Below are 15,240 nucleotides of genomic sequence, written 5' to 3' on the forward strand. Positions count from 1 at the left end.
TGACCTATTGGGACCCTGGAAACACCATGTTAAAGAAGACAACTACCCTTTGAGGCCTGCTGTAAGCTAGAAATTCTGGGGATTTTTTTCCGATGTAGTGGCAAACTTATCGATGTAAATCCCGTGATGGAGTGTGTATTTGAGAGAGAAAGAAAGAAAGGTTCTAAGTTCTAGCTAACAAACTAGTGCTTAGACTGCTCAAGGTTTCTTCGTAAAGAAAACCTAAATATTTAGAACCAATTATTAAAGACCCATTATGACAAAGTGATTCTATATTGGAACATTTTCCATGAGTCATACTAAAGACGCGACGTCAGTATTTGAAGTTTTAGTTCATAGTTTTTTCCGCCTATTTCTTTTCGCAAGAGGGCGTGGGCACCTGGCCTAGAATATAAATCGGAGGGAGCAATTGGTTAAGAATGATGTCAATTAAATCACAACCTAAAATACTTCCTTTAAATACCGCCCTGTAGTCACCAGGTGAGCTATCTGTTGTCCTTGGACAAAGCAGTTGCCGCTCAAGTAGGGGGTACATCTCCCGAAACCGTTCCTGGATTAAAGGGTATGTGCTATAAACTCAAAGTGGCTTTTTAAAAAATGTTTCGTAATTGAAATCAAAAACGTTACTTTAGTTTGTGAAAATCTGACCGCGCGTGTTCCGTTTTGTATTTGGTACAATGGCAGTGCAACCTTTTTTTTTTAGCCTTTTTTAAAAAAAAAGTAAAATCCTTTTGCGTAAAAGTCGAGCCGGGGCCTGGAAAGCTATACCAAGCTCACTTGTTAAATCCGAATTACCGTGTGAGCAAGATTGTTACTGATCAAATAACTCCCTCGAACAAAAACTTCCCTCCACTGAAGCACCGTTTGGAAGTTTTTTTAACCATTTAGACATCACCTTTCGAAACGGCAATGCTGAGGGTGGACTCTTTCACCTCTCTAAATAGGATTAGAGGCGATTGTTCCACTTTGGGGGGGAGGGGGAAACTATTGATTGGTTACTCAGACGCTGAAGTGTTTTTAGAAAAACATAGTAATTCGGGTGTCCCTTTTGCACATCCACGAAGGAACTGCTTCAGCCATTTGTTTACTTGGAAGTTTGCCGCTTGTTGCAGTAGTTTAATATTTAAATTAATTAACGTTTCTCTGATGAGGATGGCAGTAATCAAGTGCGCAAAAGGGGTTACTTTGATTTGGAAACTTAAAGCCAGACTTCTGTGATGAAGAGCTGATTTCTTTATGTTCAACTTTATCTGTCGAATGTTACAAACATTTTGATTCTAGGGTTCTGCTCTGTTCTACTTGCGTCCAGGACAGCAGCTGCTGCTGTGCACCTGCCGCTGAACTCCATAACTAACCAGTAAAACATTGTGCAGCATTAGTACAATACATGTACTGTACTGCAGTATTTGGGTGTGCTGCAAGTTCTCTGAATTGTTGAAGCGATTTTCGTATAAGACCATAAGACAGAGGAGTGGAAGTAGGGCCATTTGGCCCATCGAGTCCACTCCACCATTCAATCATGGCTGATTTCAACTCCATTTACCCACTCTCTCTATAGCCCTTAATTCCTCAATCTTTATCAACTTCTGTCTTAAAGACACTCAATGTCCTGGCCTCCACCGCCCTTTGGCAATGAATTCCACAGACCCACCACTCTGGCTGAAGAAATTTCTCCTCATCTCTGTTCTAAAGTGACTCCCTTTTATTCTAAGGCTGTGCCCCCGGGTCCTAGTCTCCCCTGCTAATGGAAACAACTTCCCTACATCCACCCTATCTAAGCCATTCATTATCTTGTAAGTTTCTATTAAATCTCCCCTCAACCTCCTAAACTCCAATGAATATAATCCCAGGATCCTCAGACGTTCATCGTATGTTAGGCCTACCATTCCTGGGATCATCTGTGTGAATCTCCGCTGGACCTGCTCCAGGACCTGCTCCAGTGCCAGTATGTCCTTCCTGAGGTGTGGGGCCCAAAATTGCTCAGTATTCTAAATGGGGCCTAACTAATGCTTTACAAAGCTTCAGAAGTACGTCCCTGCTTTGATATTCCAAGCCTCTTGAGATAAATGACAACATTGCATTTGCTTTCTTCATTACGGACTCAACCTGCAGGTTTACCTTTAGAGAATCCTGGACTAGGACTCCCAAGTCCCTTTGCACTTCAGCATTATTGCTTGGATATGTAGTATTTGCTATAGAAAGATTCCAGCCGTTCCAATGTCTTAACTATTGAACACCAAAATAGCATTCAGTGGCTATGTTGTCAAACTAGTTTCCTGCTTCTAGTGTTGGATCTATTAACTATTTGCTAAATTGTGGTTTTCAATTAACATTTCGGGACTAGCTTATCCCTTTAGAATCTGGCATCAGAGGACCCTAACAATTGAGACCATAGCATCCCTACAGTGCAGAAGAAGAATCCACCCTGCCCTCTGAACAGCACCCCATCAAGGCCCACTCTCATCCCTGCAACCCCCTTACCCTGCAACCCCCTTAACCTTTTAGACATCATGCAATTTAGCATGACCAATCCACATCTTTGGACTGTAGGAGGAAACTCTCAAACTCTAGTCACCTGAGGCTGGAATTGAACCTGGGTCCCTGGCACTGATGGCAGTGCTAACCACTGCCACCATGCTGCTCCTTTTTTAACCCCCCTCAAGCAATGGATTCCACTGTTTTTCCTACCAGTATGACTGGAGAGCGATGCAATTAACTGAGCTATGTGCTCCCTCTGCATCCAATTGTAAATTGTTTTTTTCCCAATTTATTGAAATTGACAGTTAATGATTACTAGTGGGGGAAGTGGTGGTGTAGTGCTAATTGTCACTGGACTCAAAACCAGAGACCCAGACTAATGCTCTGGAATCCAGGTTCAAATCCCTTGACTGCAGATGGTGGAATTTGACAAATTTGGAGGGCAACTCGTGCAGCCTTGTTAGCCCAGATTACCCATCACTGTTCTGCAGGTTGGAGTCAACTTGGCACAGAGAAAATGGCTGTCATTGTTGGGAGGTCAATCATCTCATTTCCTAGGTATCCCTCAGGAGTTCTCTGGATCCTTCCACATTTCATCTCCCACTATCAACATCCTGGGGCATTGACCAGAAACTCAACCAGCCATATACAAGTACTGTGGCCACAAGAATTTCTATGGCATGAATTCTCATCTGACTTCCCAAAGCATCTACAAAAGCACGAAGTTAGGAATGACAAGTGCAGCCCCCTCACCTTATCCCTTTGAGTTGGTTCAATCTTATTCCAATACTGAACAAATATTGTGGTATCATTGCAGGTCTTCACTTGCCAAGTGAAAATGGGGTGCTTTACATTTGTGAAAGTTATGATGATCCTATTCAATCTCCTCATCTTTGTAAGTATGCTCGGTATATGTTAATTTGGTCTTGAGCTCTGCCTTCAGTCGCTAAAAATAGTATTTAGGAAAGCTGGCATATGGCTTGAATAGAAGTGAAATTCTGAAATGTGAAATTTGTTTTTCTGAAATGGCTGTAACACTTTGCCATTGATCAGTGATATGCTCCACTCAGCCCAACTGATCTACCTGTCTCCTACTTCCGAACATATTCTCATTTTTATGCTAGTCTTGCTACCAACTGCCTCGTGCAATGCATTCCAGTCAGTAAGTTCCTCCCAAATCTATTAACTGTAGCCCATCATTTGAGCTGGCTCTTGTGAAACACTTTGAGGGTGAAGAAATTTTGCCTTTCCTGGTTGACTTTTTAACTTTTGGTTTGTGAGGAAATCAACTTGACTTCACCTCTGGTTTGCAAGCAAATTACATACATAGATTACATAGAACATACAGTGCAGAAGGAGGCCATTCGGCCCATCGAGTCTGCACCGACCCACATTAATCCCTCACTTCCACCTTATCCCCGCAACCCAATAACCCCTCCCAACCCTTATGGACACTACGGGGTAATTTAGCATGGCCAATCCACCTAACCTGCACGTCTTTGGACTGTGGGAGGAAACCGGAGCACCCGGAGGAAACCCACGCACACACGGGGAGAACGTGCAAACTCCGCACAGACAGTGACCCAGCGGGGAATCGAACCTGGGGCCCTGGCGCTGTGAAGCCACAGTGCTAATCACTTGTGCTACCGTGCTGCCCTCATCATGACTCATCACCACACTCCCATTGCCAAGTAGTTGCTCCTCTTATTTGTAGCTAGCTTGCTATTCGACTAACTGTTCTGTGACAACCTTGGTTAAAAGTCTTAACATCTACTTGCACCATCCTGCCTGGTCAAACGTTACCTTCCTTTAACTGACTTGGTTGCAAAAAATTAGACTAAAGGATAGAATGGTTGTTCCATGGCACTACTCACTTCCCCCACTGAAGATGCATGGATGTACTCTATTGGACCAGTGATCCTTTTAGCTCATCAGTTACCCCCAAGACCTCTTGCCTTCTAATGCCATGCTTGCCTTTCTTCCTGAGTAAATACTGTAACTTTGGATTCCTCTTAGTACCACAAATTCCTAATTCATTCATTTTTAATTTGGGTTCTTCACTCACCTGGTTAAGAGTCTGCCCTGGCCATACCTTATGTTTGGGCCATGATGTCAGTGGTTCTATTTCAACCCCACCTTTATTACATTTCATTTTAACCAATATCTTTTTGTCTTCAAGACTGAGCATCCACACTACACTTTAGTGAATTCCATATTTCTCCATCTGGCTGACAAGACGAGGACCCTAGTTCTTGATGCTAGTCTCCTTATCCACTGTCTGGATTTTATGGAGGCCATTCAGCCCATGTCTACACCTGCCCTCAAAGAGAGTGCCCTATCTCCATAAACTCTACTTAACTTGCATATTTGGAATGAGGAAGTGGCACACCCAGAAGAAACTCCAGACACACTGTGCAACCTTGAGTCATTCTCAAGGCCAGAATTAAATCCTCTGGTGCTGAGACAGCAGTGCTAGCTATCTAAATGGTCCTATTGGTGAGATCACAATTCCTCCACTAACATTGTCCCATTCTAATCCTCAATTGGAAAACCCCTGTTATCCCAACAATCACTGACCCTTGTGTAAAAATACCCAAACCGCACATTCTTGACAGCCCTGTAGCAAGACTTCCTCTTTCATTACCCTCCTAATCCCTCCTAGCTGCTTTGACTTGTGCACAAGGGACCTCCCCAAACTGTTTTATAACCAGATTTCCCATTCTGTTTCCCTTTGCTAGCAAAGGGTACAATTTTGCATACTGTTGTCACTAAGCACCCTGGTATCTGAACATGAGGTGAAGAGGCAGTGAAACCCCAGTGAAAACAAATATCCCAGTCATCGGGTAACTATTTCTAAAGACTATTACAGTACAGAAAAGACACCTACCAGACTTTCATATGAATTATTTAAACATGTGTGCCCCTTGTTATATATCTGGTACCTGAGCGCTCCAGACTGTTCCCCTGTTTTCTCAAACATCCAAATTGATTAATCATAGAATTTACAGTGCAGAAGGAGGCCATTTGGCCCATCGAGTTGGCACTGGCTCTTGGAAAGAGCACCCTACCCAAGGTCAACACCTCCACCCTATCCCCATAACCCAGTAACTCCACCCAACACTAAGGGCAATTTATCATGGCCAATCCACCTAACCTGCACATCTTTGGACTGGGAGGAAACCGGAGCACCCGGAGGAAACCCACGCACACACTGGGAGGATGTGCAGACTCCGCACAGATGGTGGCCCAAGCTGGAATCTAACCTGGGACCCTGGAGCTGTGAAGCAATTGTGCTATCCCAAATGCTACCGTGCTACCATTAAACAGCTAAATGGTTACCACAATACAGGGATCTAGGGACTGTCTTTTTCCTGCTCCAGTGGAGATATTTTAAACTGTTCAATACTTTCTGCATTGCCTTGGCTTGTTTGCTGTAAATTTGGGCTTGGTGGTGAGAAACTGGATAGTAGCTGCTACTCCTGCCTTTAAAGTCTGGGCTATTTTATTTGGTGGTCTGCCCATACACTAAACTCTGGGATCTTTCCAGTCATCTATGATTTTCTCCTCCTCCATTACAGTTCACACTAGTATTCAAACTTTCTGGTGACCCAATTTTGCAAAATGGTCAACCTTTTGACCCATGCAGTTTCAATATGAAGTATGTAGTGTTACATTCATTGCTGGCATTTTTTATTAAATATAAATATATTCCACTTGTTGTTTGAAGATTTAAAGCAGTTGTGGTAATCTGAGCAGATGCAATTGTTTTAAGGTGGGAGATTCTCACAGAATACACGACTGAATATGGGGAATCCTGCAGCTAAATGTTGCTGACTTTGGTGCTTGCGCTCACTTATTCCTTGGCTTGCATCTTGGCTCCTCAGTCACTATATCCTGAACTATCTTGAGGCCCTGAGCGGATTCTGATCTTGTGTCTCTAGTTGTGATCTCGCAAACTAAAACTGGCATGTTAGTGGGCCTACTGGAGGAATAACTATCCTAAAGCTAATGCATTTTGTTAATCTTGTAGCAAATTGTCTGGCACCTTGGCAAATGTCTTAAATTTAGTAGTTCCCTCTTGCCTCTGTACCCTGTTAGTTGGCAACTCTACTGTTGACTGCATTCCTCTGATTCATTGAGTGGGTTGGATTACAGGAGTAGGAATGCCTTGTTGCAATTGTACAAGCCTTGGTGAGGTCACACCTGGAATATTGTGTGCAGTTCTGGTCTCCTTCTTCTGAGGAAGGATGTTTTTAGTGCAGTGAAGATTTACCAGACTGATTCCTGGGATGGCAGGACTGACATGAGGAGCGACCAGTTAGAATTGTATTTCTGTACAATACAAAGAATGGGAGAGAGGGGGGGGGGGAGAAAGATCTTGAGGATGTTCCTGATGGTGGATGTATTCAGAACCAGGGGTCACAGTCTGTGGATACTAGGTTGACCATTTTGGACAGATGAGGAAATATCTTCAGGTCGGCTTGTGGAATTTGTTAATTTGTTAACCACTCAAGTCGTTGAATAGTACTTGGATCAAAGGATTTGGGGGTGGGGTTGGTAAGAAGTGGGATCTGGCTATTGAGTTGGATGATTGGGGGTCAAATGGCTCCTCCTGCTCCTATTTCTGCTTCTTGATGGGTGGAAAGTCAGACATTAATAAAACACTGGTTTAGCCATCAACAGGAGAATTGTGCACTTGTAGGTCTATTTCTGAGGACGCCATTCAGCAATTGTAACCTCATGACTGGTACTATGTCACAAGTAGGCTTCAATGGAGTTACTGTGACAAGCCCCTAGTCGCCACATTCCAGCACCTGTTCGGGGAGGCTGGTATGGGAATTGAACCGTGCTGCTGGCCTGCCTTGGTCTGCTTTAAAAGCCAGCTATTTAGCCCAGTGTGCTGAACTTGTCTCTTGTTTAACTTGGCTTAAGTTTAATTTTAAACTGTCTTATTCACTCCTCAGATTGCTGGCGGAGCGCTTCTAGGTGTTGGAATATGGGTCAGTGTAGACGGAGGTTCGTTCTTAAAAGTCATTGGCTCTGTATCCTCTTCAGCAATGCAATTTGTCAATATTGGTTACTTCTGCATTGCCATTGGTGCTGTGTTAGTCATCCTTGGATTTTTGGGATGCTATGGAGCACAGAAGGAAAGCAAGTGTCTGCTAATGATGGTATGTATAAAACTTCTATCCCAATAAATGTTTTGTGGCAAGTGAGGTCATATGTCCTAGTGAATAGTGCTAAAAGCTAATGATGTGGAGATGCCGGCATTGGACTGGGGTGAGCACAGTAAGAAGTTTTACAACACCAGGTTAAAGTCCAACAGGTTTGTTTCGATGTCACTAGCTTTTGGAGTGCTGCTCCTTCCTCGGGTGAATGAAGAGGTATGCTCCAGAAACATGAGCATTAGCAGTTGATTAAATCTTTACAGATCCAGAGATGGGGTAGCCCCAGGTTAAAGGTGTGAATTGTGTCAAGCCAGGACAGTTGGTAGGATTTCGCAGGCCAGATGGTGGGATAAATGTAATGCGACACGAATCCCAGGTCCCGGTTGAGGCCGCACTCGTGTGTGGAACTTGGCTATAAGCTACTGCTCGGCGATTCTGCGTTTGTCGCGCGGCATACCTCTTTCACCTGAGGAAGGAGCAGGGCATACCTCTTCTTTCACCTGAGGAAGGAGCAGCGCTCCGAAAGCTAGTGACATCAAAACAAACCTGTTGGACTTTAACCTGGTGTTGTAAAACTTCTTACAAAAGCTAATTAAATATTGGTATTTTCCCTTCCCAATATTTTAATTTGTATTCTATTGCCAAAATAAAAAAGTGACTGGCTTCCAACAACATTGAGGTACAGTTTAGACTGGAGCTAACTGACCTAGTGTGGTGATTAAGTGATCTCACTGCTCAACTATTTGGCTCAATATCTGTTGTCCATTAGAGGCAACAGTACATAACATTTTTAATGACTAGGACTTTAGAAAGTGACATGCAACATGATAGTATTTGGATTATTGTTTGCATCACACTGACAACATATTTTCATTTTTCTAGTTCTTTGTGATTGTTCTGATCATCTTTATAGCTGAGGTTGCTGCTGCAGTTGTTGCTTTGGTGTATTCCTCCTTTGTAAGTATTAGCATCTTTATTGTACCATGAAATATGCACAATACATGTGAGCAATGCCATACTTGCATTGCAACTGTTTTCTGGAGATGCAGAGATTTGGAAGTGTACGTACAATCACTCTAGGCGAAGAGATGAAGTCAATCGATGGCTTTATTATGCATACTTGATCCCCAGCAGCTCTGTTACAGAATGCAGCTGCTGGGAGAACCTGGATTCTTATACTCCGCCTTACTGGGTGGAGCCAGGAGGCGGCAGATCCAATCAGGACCCAGTGTCCGTCCACCAATAGCCCCTCTGCAGATTCAATTTTGAGTCGAGTGGGTGCCCTGGTCGTCGTTGCTGATTGTCTCTGCTCCGGTGGTAGTGCAGGCGCTGGCTCAGGCACTGTCTATTCTGGGAGCGTCGCGATGTTTGTTCCTGTTTCACTACTCCTGGGCGGCATGGGAGGAGGACAGATTTTCTCTTTAGCCCCCCACCCCCCCGGAAGGGAGCGGCTGTGGGGTGTGCCGGCGGGAGGGAAGGGGTGATTGGTGGTTTGGGGGGGGGGGGGGGCCTCCGGCAGGCGCCAGGTCCCGCAGGGAGACCATGTCCTGTCGGCCTTCGGGGTATGCCATGTAGGCGTATTGAGGGTTCGCATGGAGAAGATGAACCCTCTCGACCAACAGGTCTGATTTGTGCGCCCGCCCATGCTTTCGGAGCAAGCTGGGTCCTGGGCTGCCAGCCAGGTCGGAAGTGACGTTCCGGAGGAGGACTTCCTAGGGAAGACTAGGAGGTGCTAGTGAGGCGTTTGATTAGTTGTGGTACACAGCAGCAACCGGATGGAGTGGAGGGCATCTGGGAGGACTTCCTGCCAACTGGAAACTGGGAGACTTCTGGACTGGACTGTAGGGCCAGTAGGACTGGGGGGATGGTGAAAGGGAAACTGAGTATTAGTCAACCATGTTTAGGAAGTACGTGTTGCGATCGGCGGAGGGGAGGGGGCCTTTGAAGTCCAGACTGAGGCGCTCAAAGGGACGGGTAGCCTTTATCAGGTGTGCTGCGCTCTTGAGTGCGGCTTGCACTCTGCAGATTTGGCAGTTCCTGGTGGCTGTTCGGACCTACTCGACTGAGTAGGGGAGGTCGCGGGTCTTCAGTGGTAGAACCGATTGACCCCCAGGTGGCAGAGGTCCTCGTGGAGGGCTTGGAGACAGTCCACTTGTGCGTTGGCACATGTGCCGTGGGATAGGGCATCAGATGGCTCGTTCAGCTTTCCGGGACTATAAAAGATCTCCTAATTATATATGTGGAGAGTTCAATCCTCCACCGCACAATCTTGTCCTTCTTGATCTTGCCCCGCTGTGCATTATCGAACATAAAGGCTACCGACCGTTGGTCAGTGAGGAGAGTGAATCTCCTGCCGGCCAGGTAATGCCTCCAATGCCACACAGTTTCTACTATGGCTTGGGCTTCCTTTTCCACCGTGGAGCGGCAGATTTCTGAAGTGTGGAGGGTACGGGAGAAAAAGGCCACTGGTCTGCACGCTTGGTTCAGTGGCCGCCAAAGATACGTCAGATGCGTCGCTCTCGACTTGGAAGGGGAGAGACTCGTCGATTGTGTGCATCGTGGCCTTTGCGATATCTGCTTTGAGGCTGAAGACCTGGCCAGCCTCTGTTGACAGGGGGAAGGTAGTGGACTGAATAGCGGGCGGGCCTTGTCCGCATAGTTGGGGACCCACTGTGTAATAAGAGAAGCCCAGGCAGCGTTTTAAGGGCTATGGAGCAGTGAGGGAGGGGAACTCCATAAGGGGGGGCATGCGTTCAGGGTCAGGGCCTATCACTCCATTACGCACTACGTAGCCAAGGATGGCTAGACGATTGGTGCTAAACATGCATTTTTCCCTGTTGTAGGTGAGGTTCAGAGCATTAGCAGTCTGGAGGAATTTGCGGAGGTTGGCGTCGTGGTCCTGCTGGTCATGGCCGCAGATGGTTACGTGGTCGAGGTACGGGAACGTCACCTGTAAACCATGCTGGTCAACCATTCGGTCCATCTCCCGTTGTAAGACCGAGACTCCGTTAGTGATGCTGAATGGAACCCTTAAGAAGTGGTATAGCCGCCCGTCTGCTTCGAAGGCAGTGTACTTGCGGTCACCGGGGCGAATGGGGAGCTGGTGGTAGGCGGACTTAAGGTCCGTGGAGGAGAAGACCTTTTACTGTGCAATCCGATTGACCATGTCGGATATGTGGGGAAGAGGGTACGCATCTAGCTGCGAGTACCTGTTGGTCTGACTGTAGTCTATGACCATCCTTTGCTTCTCCCCGGTCTTTACAACTACCACCTGAGCTCTCCAGGGACTATTGCTGGCCTGGATTATGCCTTCCTTCAGCAGCTGCTGGACTCCTGACCGGATAAATGTTCGGTCCTGGGCGCTGTACCGTCTGCTCCTAGTGGTGACGGGTTTGCAATCCAGGGTGAGGTTTGCAAACTAGGAAGGCGGTTCAACCTTGAGGGTCGCGAGGCTGCAGATAGTAAATGGGGGTATAGGGCCACAGAATTGGAACATTAAACTCTGAAGGTTACCTTGAAAATCTAACACTAGGGAGAGTGGGAGCGCAGAGGTGGGGAAGGACAAAGTCAGTAATTCTTCTTTGGGCCCCGTGGAGCCATCCATGCTGGGGTCCTTGGCTGTCAGCCAAGATGGCAGCGTCCAAAATCACACTCGGTTGGGGGCGGACAAAATGGCCATGCCCATGATTTGCACGTGGCCGGAGGGTTACAAGATGGTGGCCATTTTTCTTTTCCCCTCTGCTCCCCTTCTTCCCCCCCCCCGGCATGGAGTCCGGGACCCAAAATGGCGGCACCCCTTGGCCACACATGGATCGTTTGGGGGGGGGGGGGGGGGGGGGGGGGGGTGGGTTGAGTCTGCAGTCCCAGTTCTCTTTCTCTTCCCCCCCCCCCCCCCCCCCTCTGAGATTGCGGCAACCCCCCCCCCCCGGGGACTGGCACACCGCTGAATAATGCCCCTTTTTTTTCTTTCTTTTTTTTTTTTTGCTGCAACTTTTACAGACTGCTGAGTGGGCAGGGCAGCGCTGCTGGGCGTGTTTCGACTGCCTGCAAAAATAGCAGCGGGGCCCCCCCCGGTGGTCTGGTGCTCTGGCCGCACAGGCTTGTGGGGGGTGCCAGGGAGTCGGTCGTGGCAGGGGTCCACGGAGCCCAAGGGGCTGCTGTGTGGTTGGGGGCACAAGTGTGGGCATTCTGTGAGGCCACATCGAGGGATGCCACAAGGGCCTGTGCCTCCGTGAGCCCTAGTGAGTCTCTCCAGCAGTCACTGGCCAATTTGGGATGAGGTCATACCTGCTACAAAAGCATCCCTGATTAAGAGTCCCGTATGTTCGTTAGCCGTCACCAGTTGGCAGTTGCAGTCCCTTCCCAGTATTAGCAGTGCACTGGAGAACTTGTCCAGTGGTTTCTCCCCCCCCCCCCCCCCCCCCCCCCCCCGGGGATTTGCTGTCATCGCGAGTTGGTGGCGTGCGTAGACCTGGTTTTCAGGCCAAAATGTAGATCCCTCCGCATTGTGAGTGCCGTCAGGAAATCCTCCGTCTTCGAGCGTGTAGATCTCCGGACACTCCCTGGAATGCAGAACCTGCATTTTTTTGGCTCTTCTGTAGGTCTGCCGGGGGCCGTTCGGAGGTATCCCTCAAAGCACGCTAGACGGGGGCCGTTCGGAGGTATCCCTCCAAGCACGCTAGCCAGTTAAAAGTGCCTGCTGAGTTTGCTGCATGGGGCTGATTCTTAGACACTCCGGGGTGATCCGAACTCCATAGTCTTTTAAAAGTGTGTAATAAATTGTAGCACAATCACTCACTAGGCGAGAAGCGATATAAGTCAATCAATGGCTTTATTACGCAGACTTGTTCCCCAGCAGCTCGGTTACAGAATGCGGCTGCCGGGAGAACCCGGGTTCTTATACTCTGCCTTACTGGGTGGAGCCAGCAGGCAGCCGATCCAATTGGGACCCAGTTTCTGTCCACCAGTAGCCTCTTGGCATCACTGGGTACTGTACTACCCCTAGTACATACCCTAATACATAACCACCACAGGAAGCAATTGCCATTTGATTTCTATAATTGCACAAGCTTGATATTGTTTTCTGAGCACTTGCTTTTTTTAATGTTAGTATCTATCACATTTTAGGCAGGTTTAATACTGTCACTTTATTTTTGTATATTTCCATCTCCACCCTTGACTGCAGTTGGACTTGTTGGCAAAACGTTTTGCATTTTAATCCTCCGAGGGTCCAGACTACCAACAGATTTCACTATACAAAAATATCCAATATAAACTACATTTGAATAAGTCTTCCATTCTGTTCTTTTAGTTGAGAAAAGGGTTCATGCTACTTTTTCTCTTTTTTTTTTTGTAGGCTGAAAGTCTTCTTCGAGCATGGGTTACTCCAGTACTGCAGAATGACTATGGAAAACAAAAGGATGTGACTGGCATCTGGAATACTACAATGAGTGAAGTAATTGTCCTCTTTGTGACTTGATTCAGGATGGGCTGGTGAGGCAGTAGGACAATGCTCTGAATTGGCTGGACCAACTTCAATTAAATGGACAGCTGGCTTGAGGACTGCATAGTTCAACTTGACCAGACATTGGAAATTTAACTGTAACCAGAGCTCCTTCTATTTGGATTATGGGATGGTACCCAGTGTCATTTGCTATCTGGAAAAAAGGACTGAGGAGGCAAATGACAGATGTCTGATGTCGAGACTAGTGCCTTTCCTCGACTGCAGTATTTTGAAGCATTCCCCTCGACCAGAATGATTTCTCCACAGAAAGACAGGGTATTCTTAAGACAGTGAGCACTTTTGAATGCTGAGAAAGGCAGTCAAGCTCTGACCTATGAGCAGTTTTAACGTATCCCTAATTTAAAGCATCATGCTGTCAGGAAATTGGGAGTTGCAAGCTGGGACTTAAGATGTTGAAAGTTTAGCATGTGGAGAGGCAATTTGGAGCTACAATTTGATGTAGGAATTGATTTTGTTGGTAATCATTTGTTTTCTCTTCCCCTTGACATTGTAGCTGAAGTGTTGTGGCTTTACCAACTACACAGACTTCACTGACTCTTATTACTTCAAAAACCACGGCCAGACCTTTCCACCATTTTGTTGCCGCAATTTGACCTCTGACCGTGTTTGTAATGCGATTGCAGCAGCTGAAAGCAGTGTGCAGGTCTGATTCTTTTTATTCCTACAGCTCACTATGTATAGTCATTCTTAATTTGGGTGTGGAACTAAATGCCCATTTTGAATTCTTTTCCTAGGGATGTTTTGAGCAACTTTTCAGCATTCTGAAAGAGAATGCTAACATTGTTGGTGGAATTGCAGTGGCCATCTGTGTGCTGGAGGTATGATGCCATTTTCCTTGACCTTTTTTTAGAAGGCAGCTTACACTACAACAAATGGTGAAATATCCAGCTTTTGTTAGTCAATAATTCAGTCAAATGTTCATAGTCTTGGTGAAATGCTGATGTCCTTTAGGAATGAGGGGAGAATGGAATATAATTTTGTAATGTCTGAGCTGTCATACTAATATTTGTTATATTTTTCCAGATTGCTGCAATGGCAGTGTCCATGTATTTATACTGCAAGATTGATGGCAAAGACTGAAATGAACATTATCACAAGCCAGATTAATTTTTTTATAGACTACTTGTGAATATTCATGAGAACCAATACCAACAATGCATGATTGTTTTATACATGATGTTTTTGGGTGTGGTTTGTGGGGGTTTTACTGTAACATGTAAATATTAAATTTGCACTCTACTTCCTGTTCAAAGTTGCTGATTTGAAATGGAATTTCAGGCAAGCCACTCCATCCCTCTTTAGCAATTATGTTAATCTAACAAATTATGACTTCCACCACCCCTTGGGCATATGATTTGCCACTCCCTTATGAGCTGCAGTAAATGGAAGCCATAAGATTTGTGAAGATTGAGCAATGAGTGGCCAATTTCCTTTTCTCATCACATAATGCTGCATCACTAAATTCAAACTTGCACTTTAGTACCAGCACTTTTCCCCTGTCCTGGGAGTTTTAATTGGTTTTGTAATCTGTGCAGCAATGTCAATTATTGTACAGTGATTTTGTGGTATGTACAGGTTGCCATCTGATCTTGAAAGCTATAGTTAATAAAACCACTTTTTTAAAAAAAAAAAAAAAAACAATTGAAACTTAGATTTTCTAATGTGAAGTGAAAACATTGGACAAGTGACCCAAAACCTCCACTATTGGAGTTGGAAGGCCACTCTGGTAGTGAGAATTTAAAGGCAAGTTGTAAATTTAAACTTCTGGTTGTTGCTGGACCTCAAGCCAGAGACAGAGGCTAATGCTCTGGGGAATCAGAGTTCAAATGCCACTTTGAATTCAAGAAAGATTATGGTCTAATAATGACCATGAAACCAGCCATCTGGTTTTTCCATTTTTAGGATGGAAGGGCAAGGCAGTGAGCGACTTGTAAATTGGGTATTTGAGACCTGCAGAAAGCTGTGAGGGAGCAGGGTATGGCAGTTCTTGACAGGTTGGGGAGGGTGCAGTAGTGATTGATGACATTGGTTGCATGGTGGGAGGGCCCTGTGGTGGGCTCACTTTTTTTT

General features: G+C 46.0%; 1 protein-coding gene across 1 annotated transcript; it reads left to right on the plus strand.

The window, feature by feature from the left end:
* Positions 1–411: 411 nt before the first annotated feature.
* On the plus strand, positions 412–14,811 carry LOC140426279 (tetraspanin-1). The gene is made up of 8 exons (XM_072510847.1): positions 412–562; positions 3,296–3,373; positions 7,443–7,649; positions 8,529–8,603; positions 13,003–13,101; positions 13,664–13,813; positions 13,905–13,988; positions 14,194–14,811. Exons 2-8 carry the CDS (start codon positions 3,317–3,319, stop codon positions 14,248–14,250), a joined length of 729 nt encoding a protein of 242 aa, XP_072366948.1. The 5' UTR covers positions 412–562; positions 3,296–3,316; the 3' UTR covers positions 14,251–14,811.
* Positions 14,812–15,240: the final 429 nt, after the last annotated feature.

This window comes from Scyliorhinus torazame, chromosome 7 (genome assembly GCF_047496885.1).
Source record: "Scyliorhinus torazame isolate Kashiwa2021f chromosome 7, sScyTor2.1, whole genome shotgun sequence".
NCBI lineage: Eukaryota > Metazoa > Chordata > Chondrichthyes > Carcharhiniformes > Scyliorhinidae > Scyliorhinus > Scyliorhinus torazame.

Coding starts and splice junctions, on each gene's coding strand:
- LOC140426279 (XM_072510847.1), top strand. CDS start 3,317: ATGGGGTGCTTTACATTTGTGAAAGTTATGATGATCCTATTCAATCTC. Junction 3,374..7,442: donor TATTCAATCTCCTCATCTTT/GTAAGTATGCTC, acceptor TTCACTCCTCAG/ATTGCTGGCGGAGCGCTTCT. Junction 13,814..13,904: donor CAGCTGAAAGCAGTGTGCAG/GTCTGATTCTTT, acceptor TTCTTTTCCTAG/GGATGTTTTGAGCAACTTTT.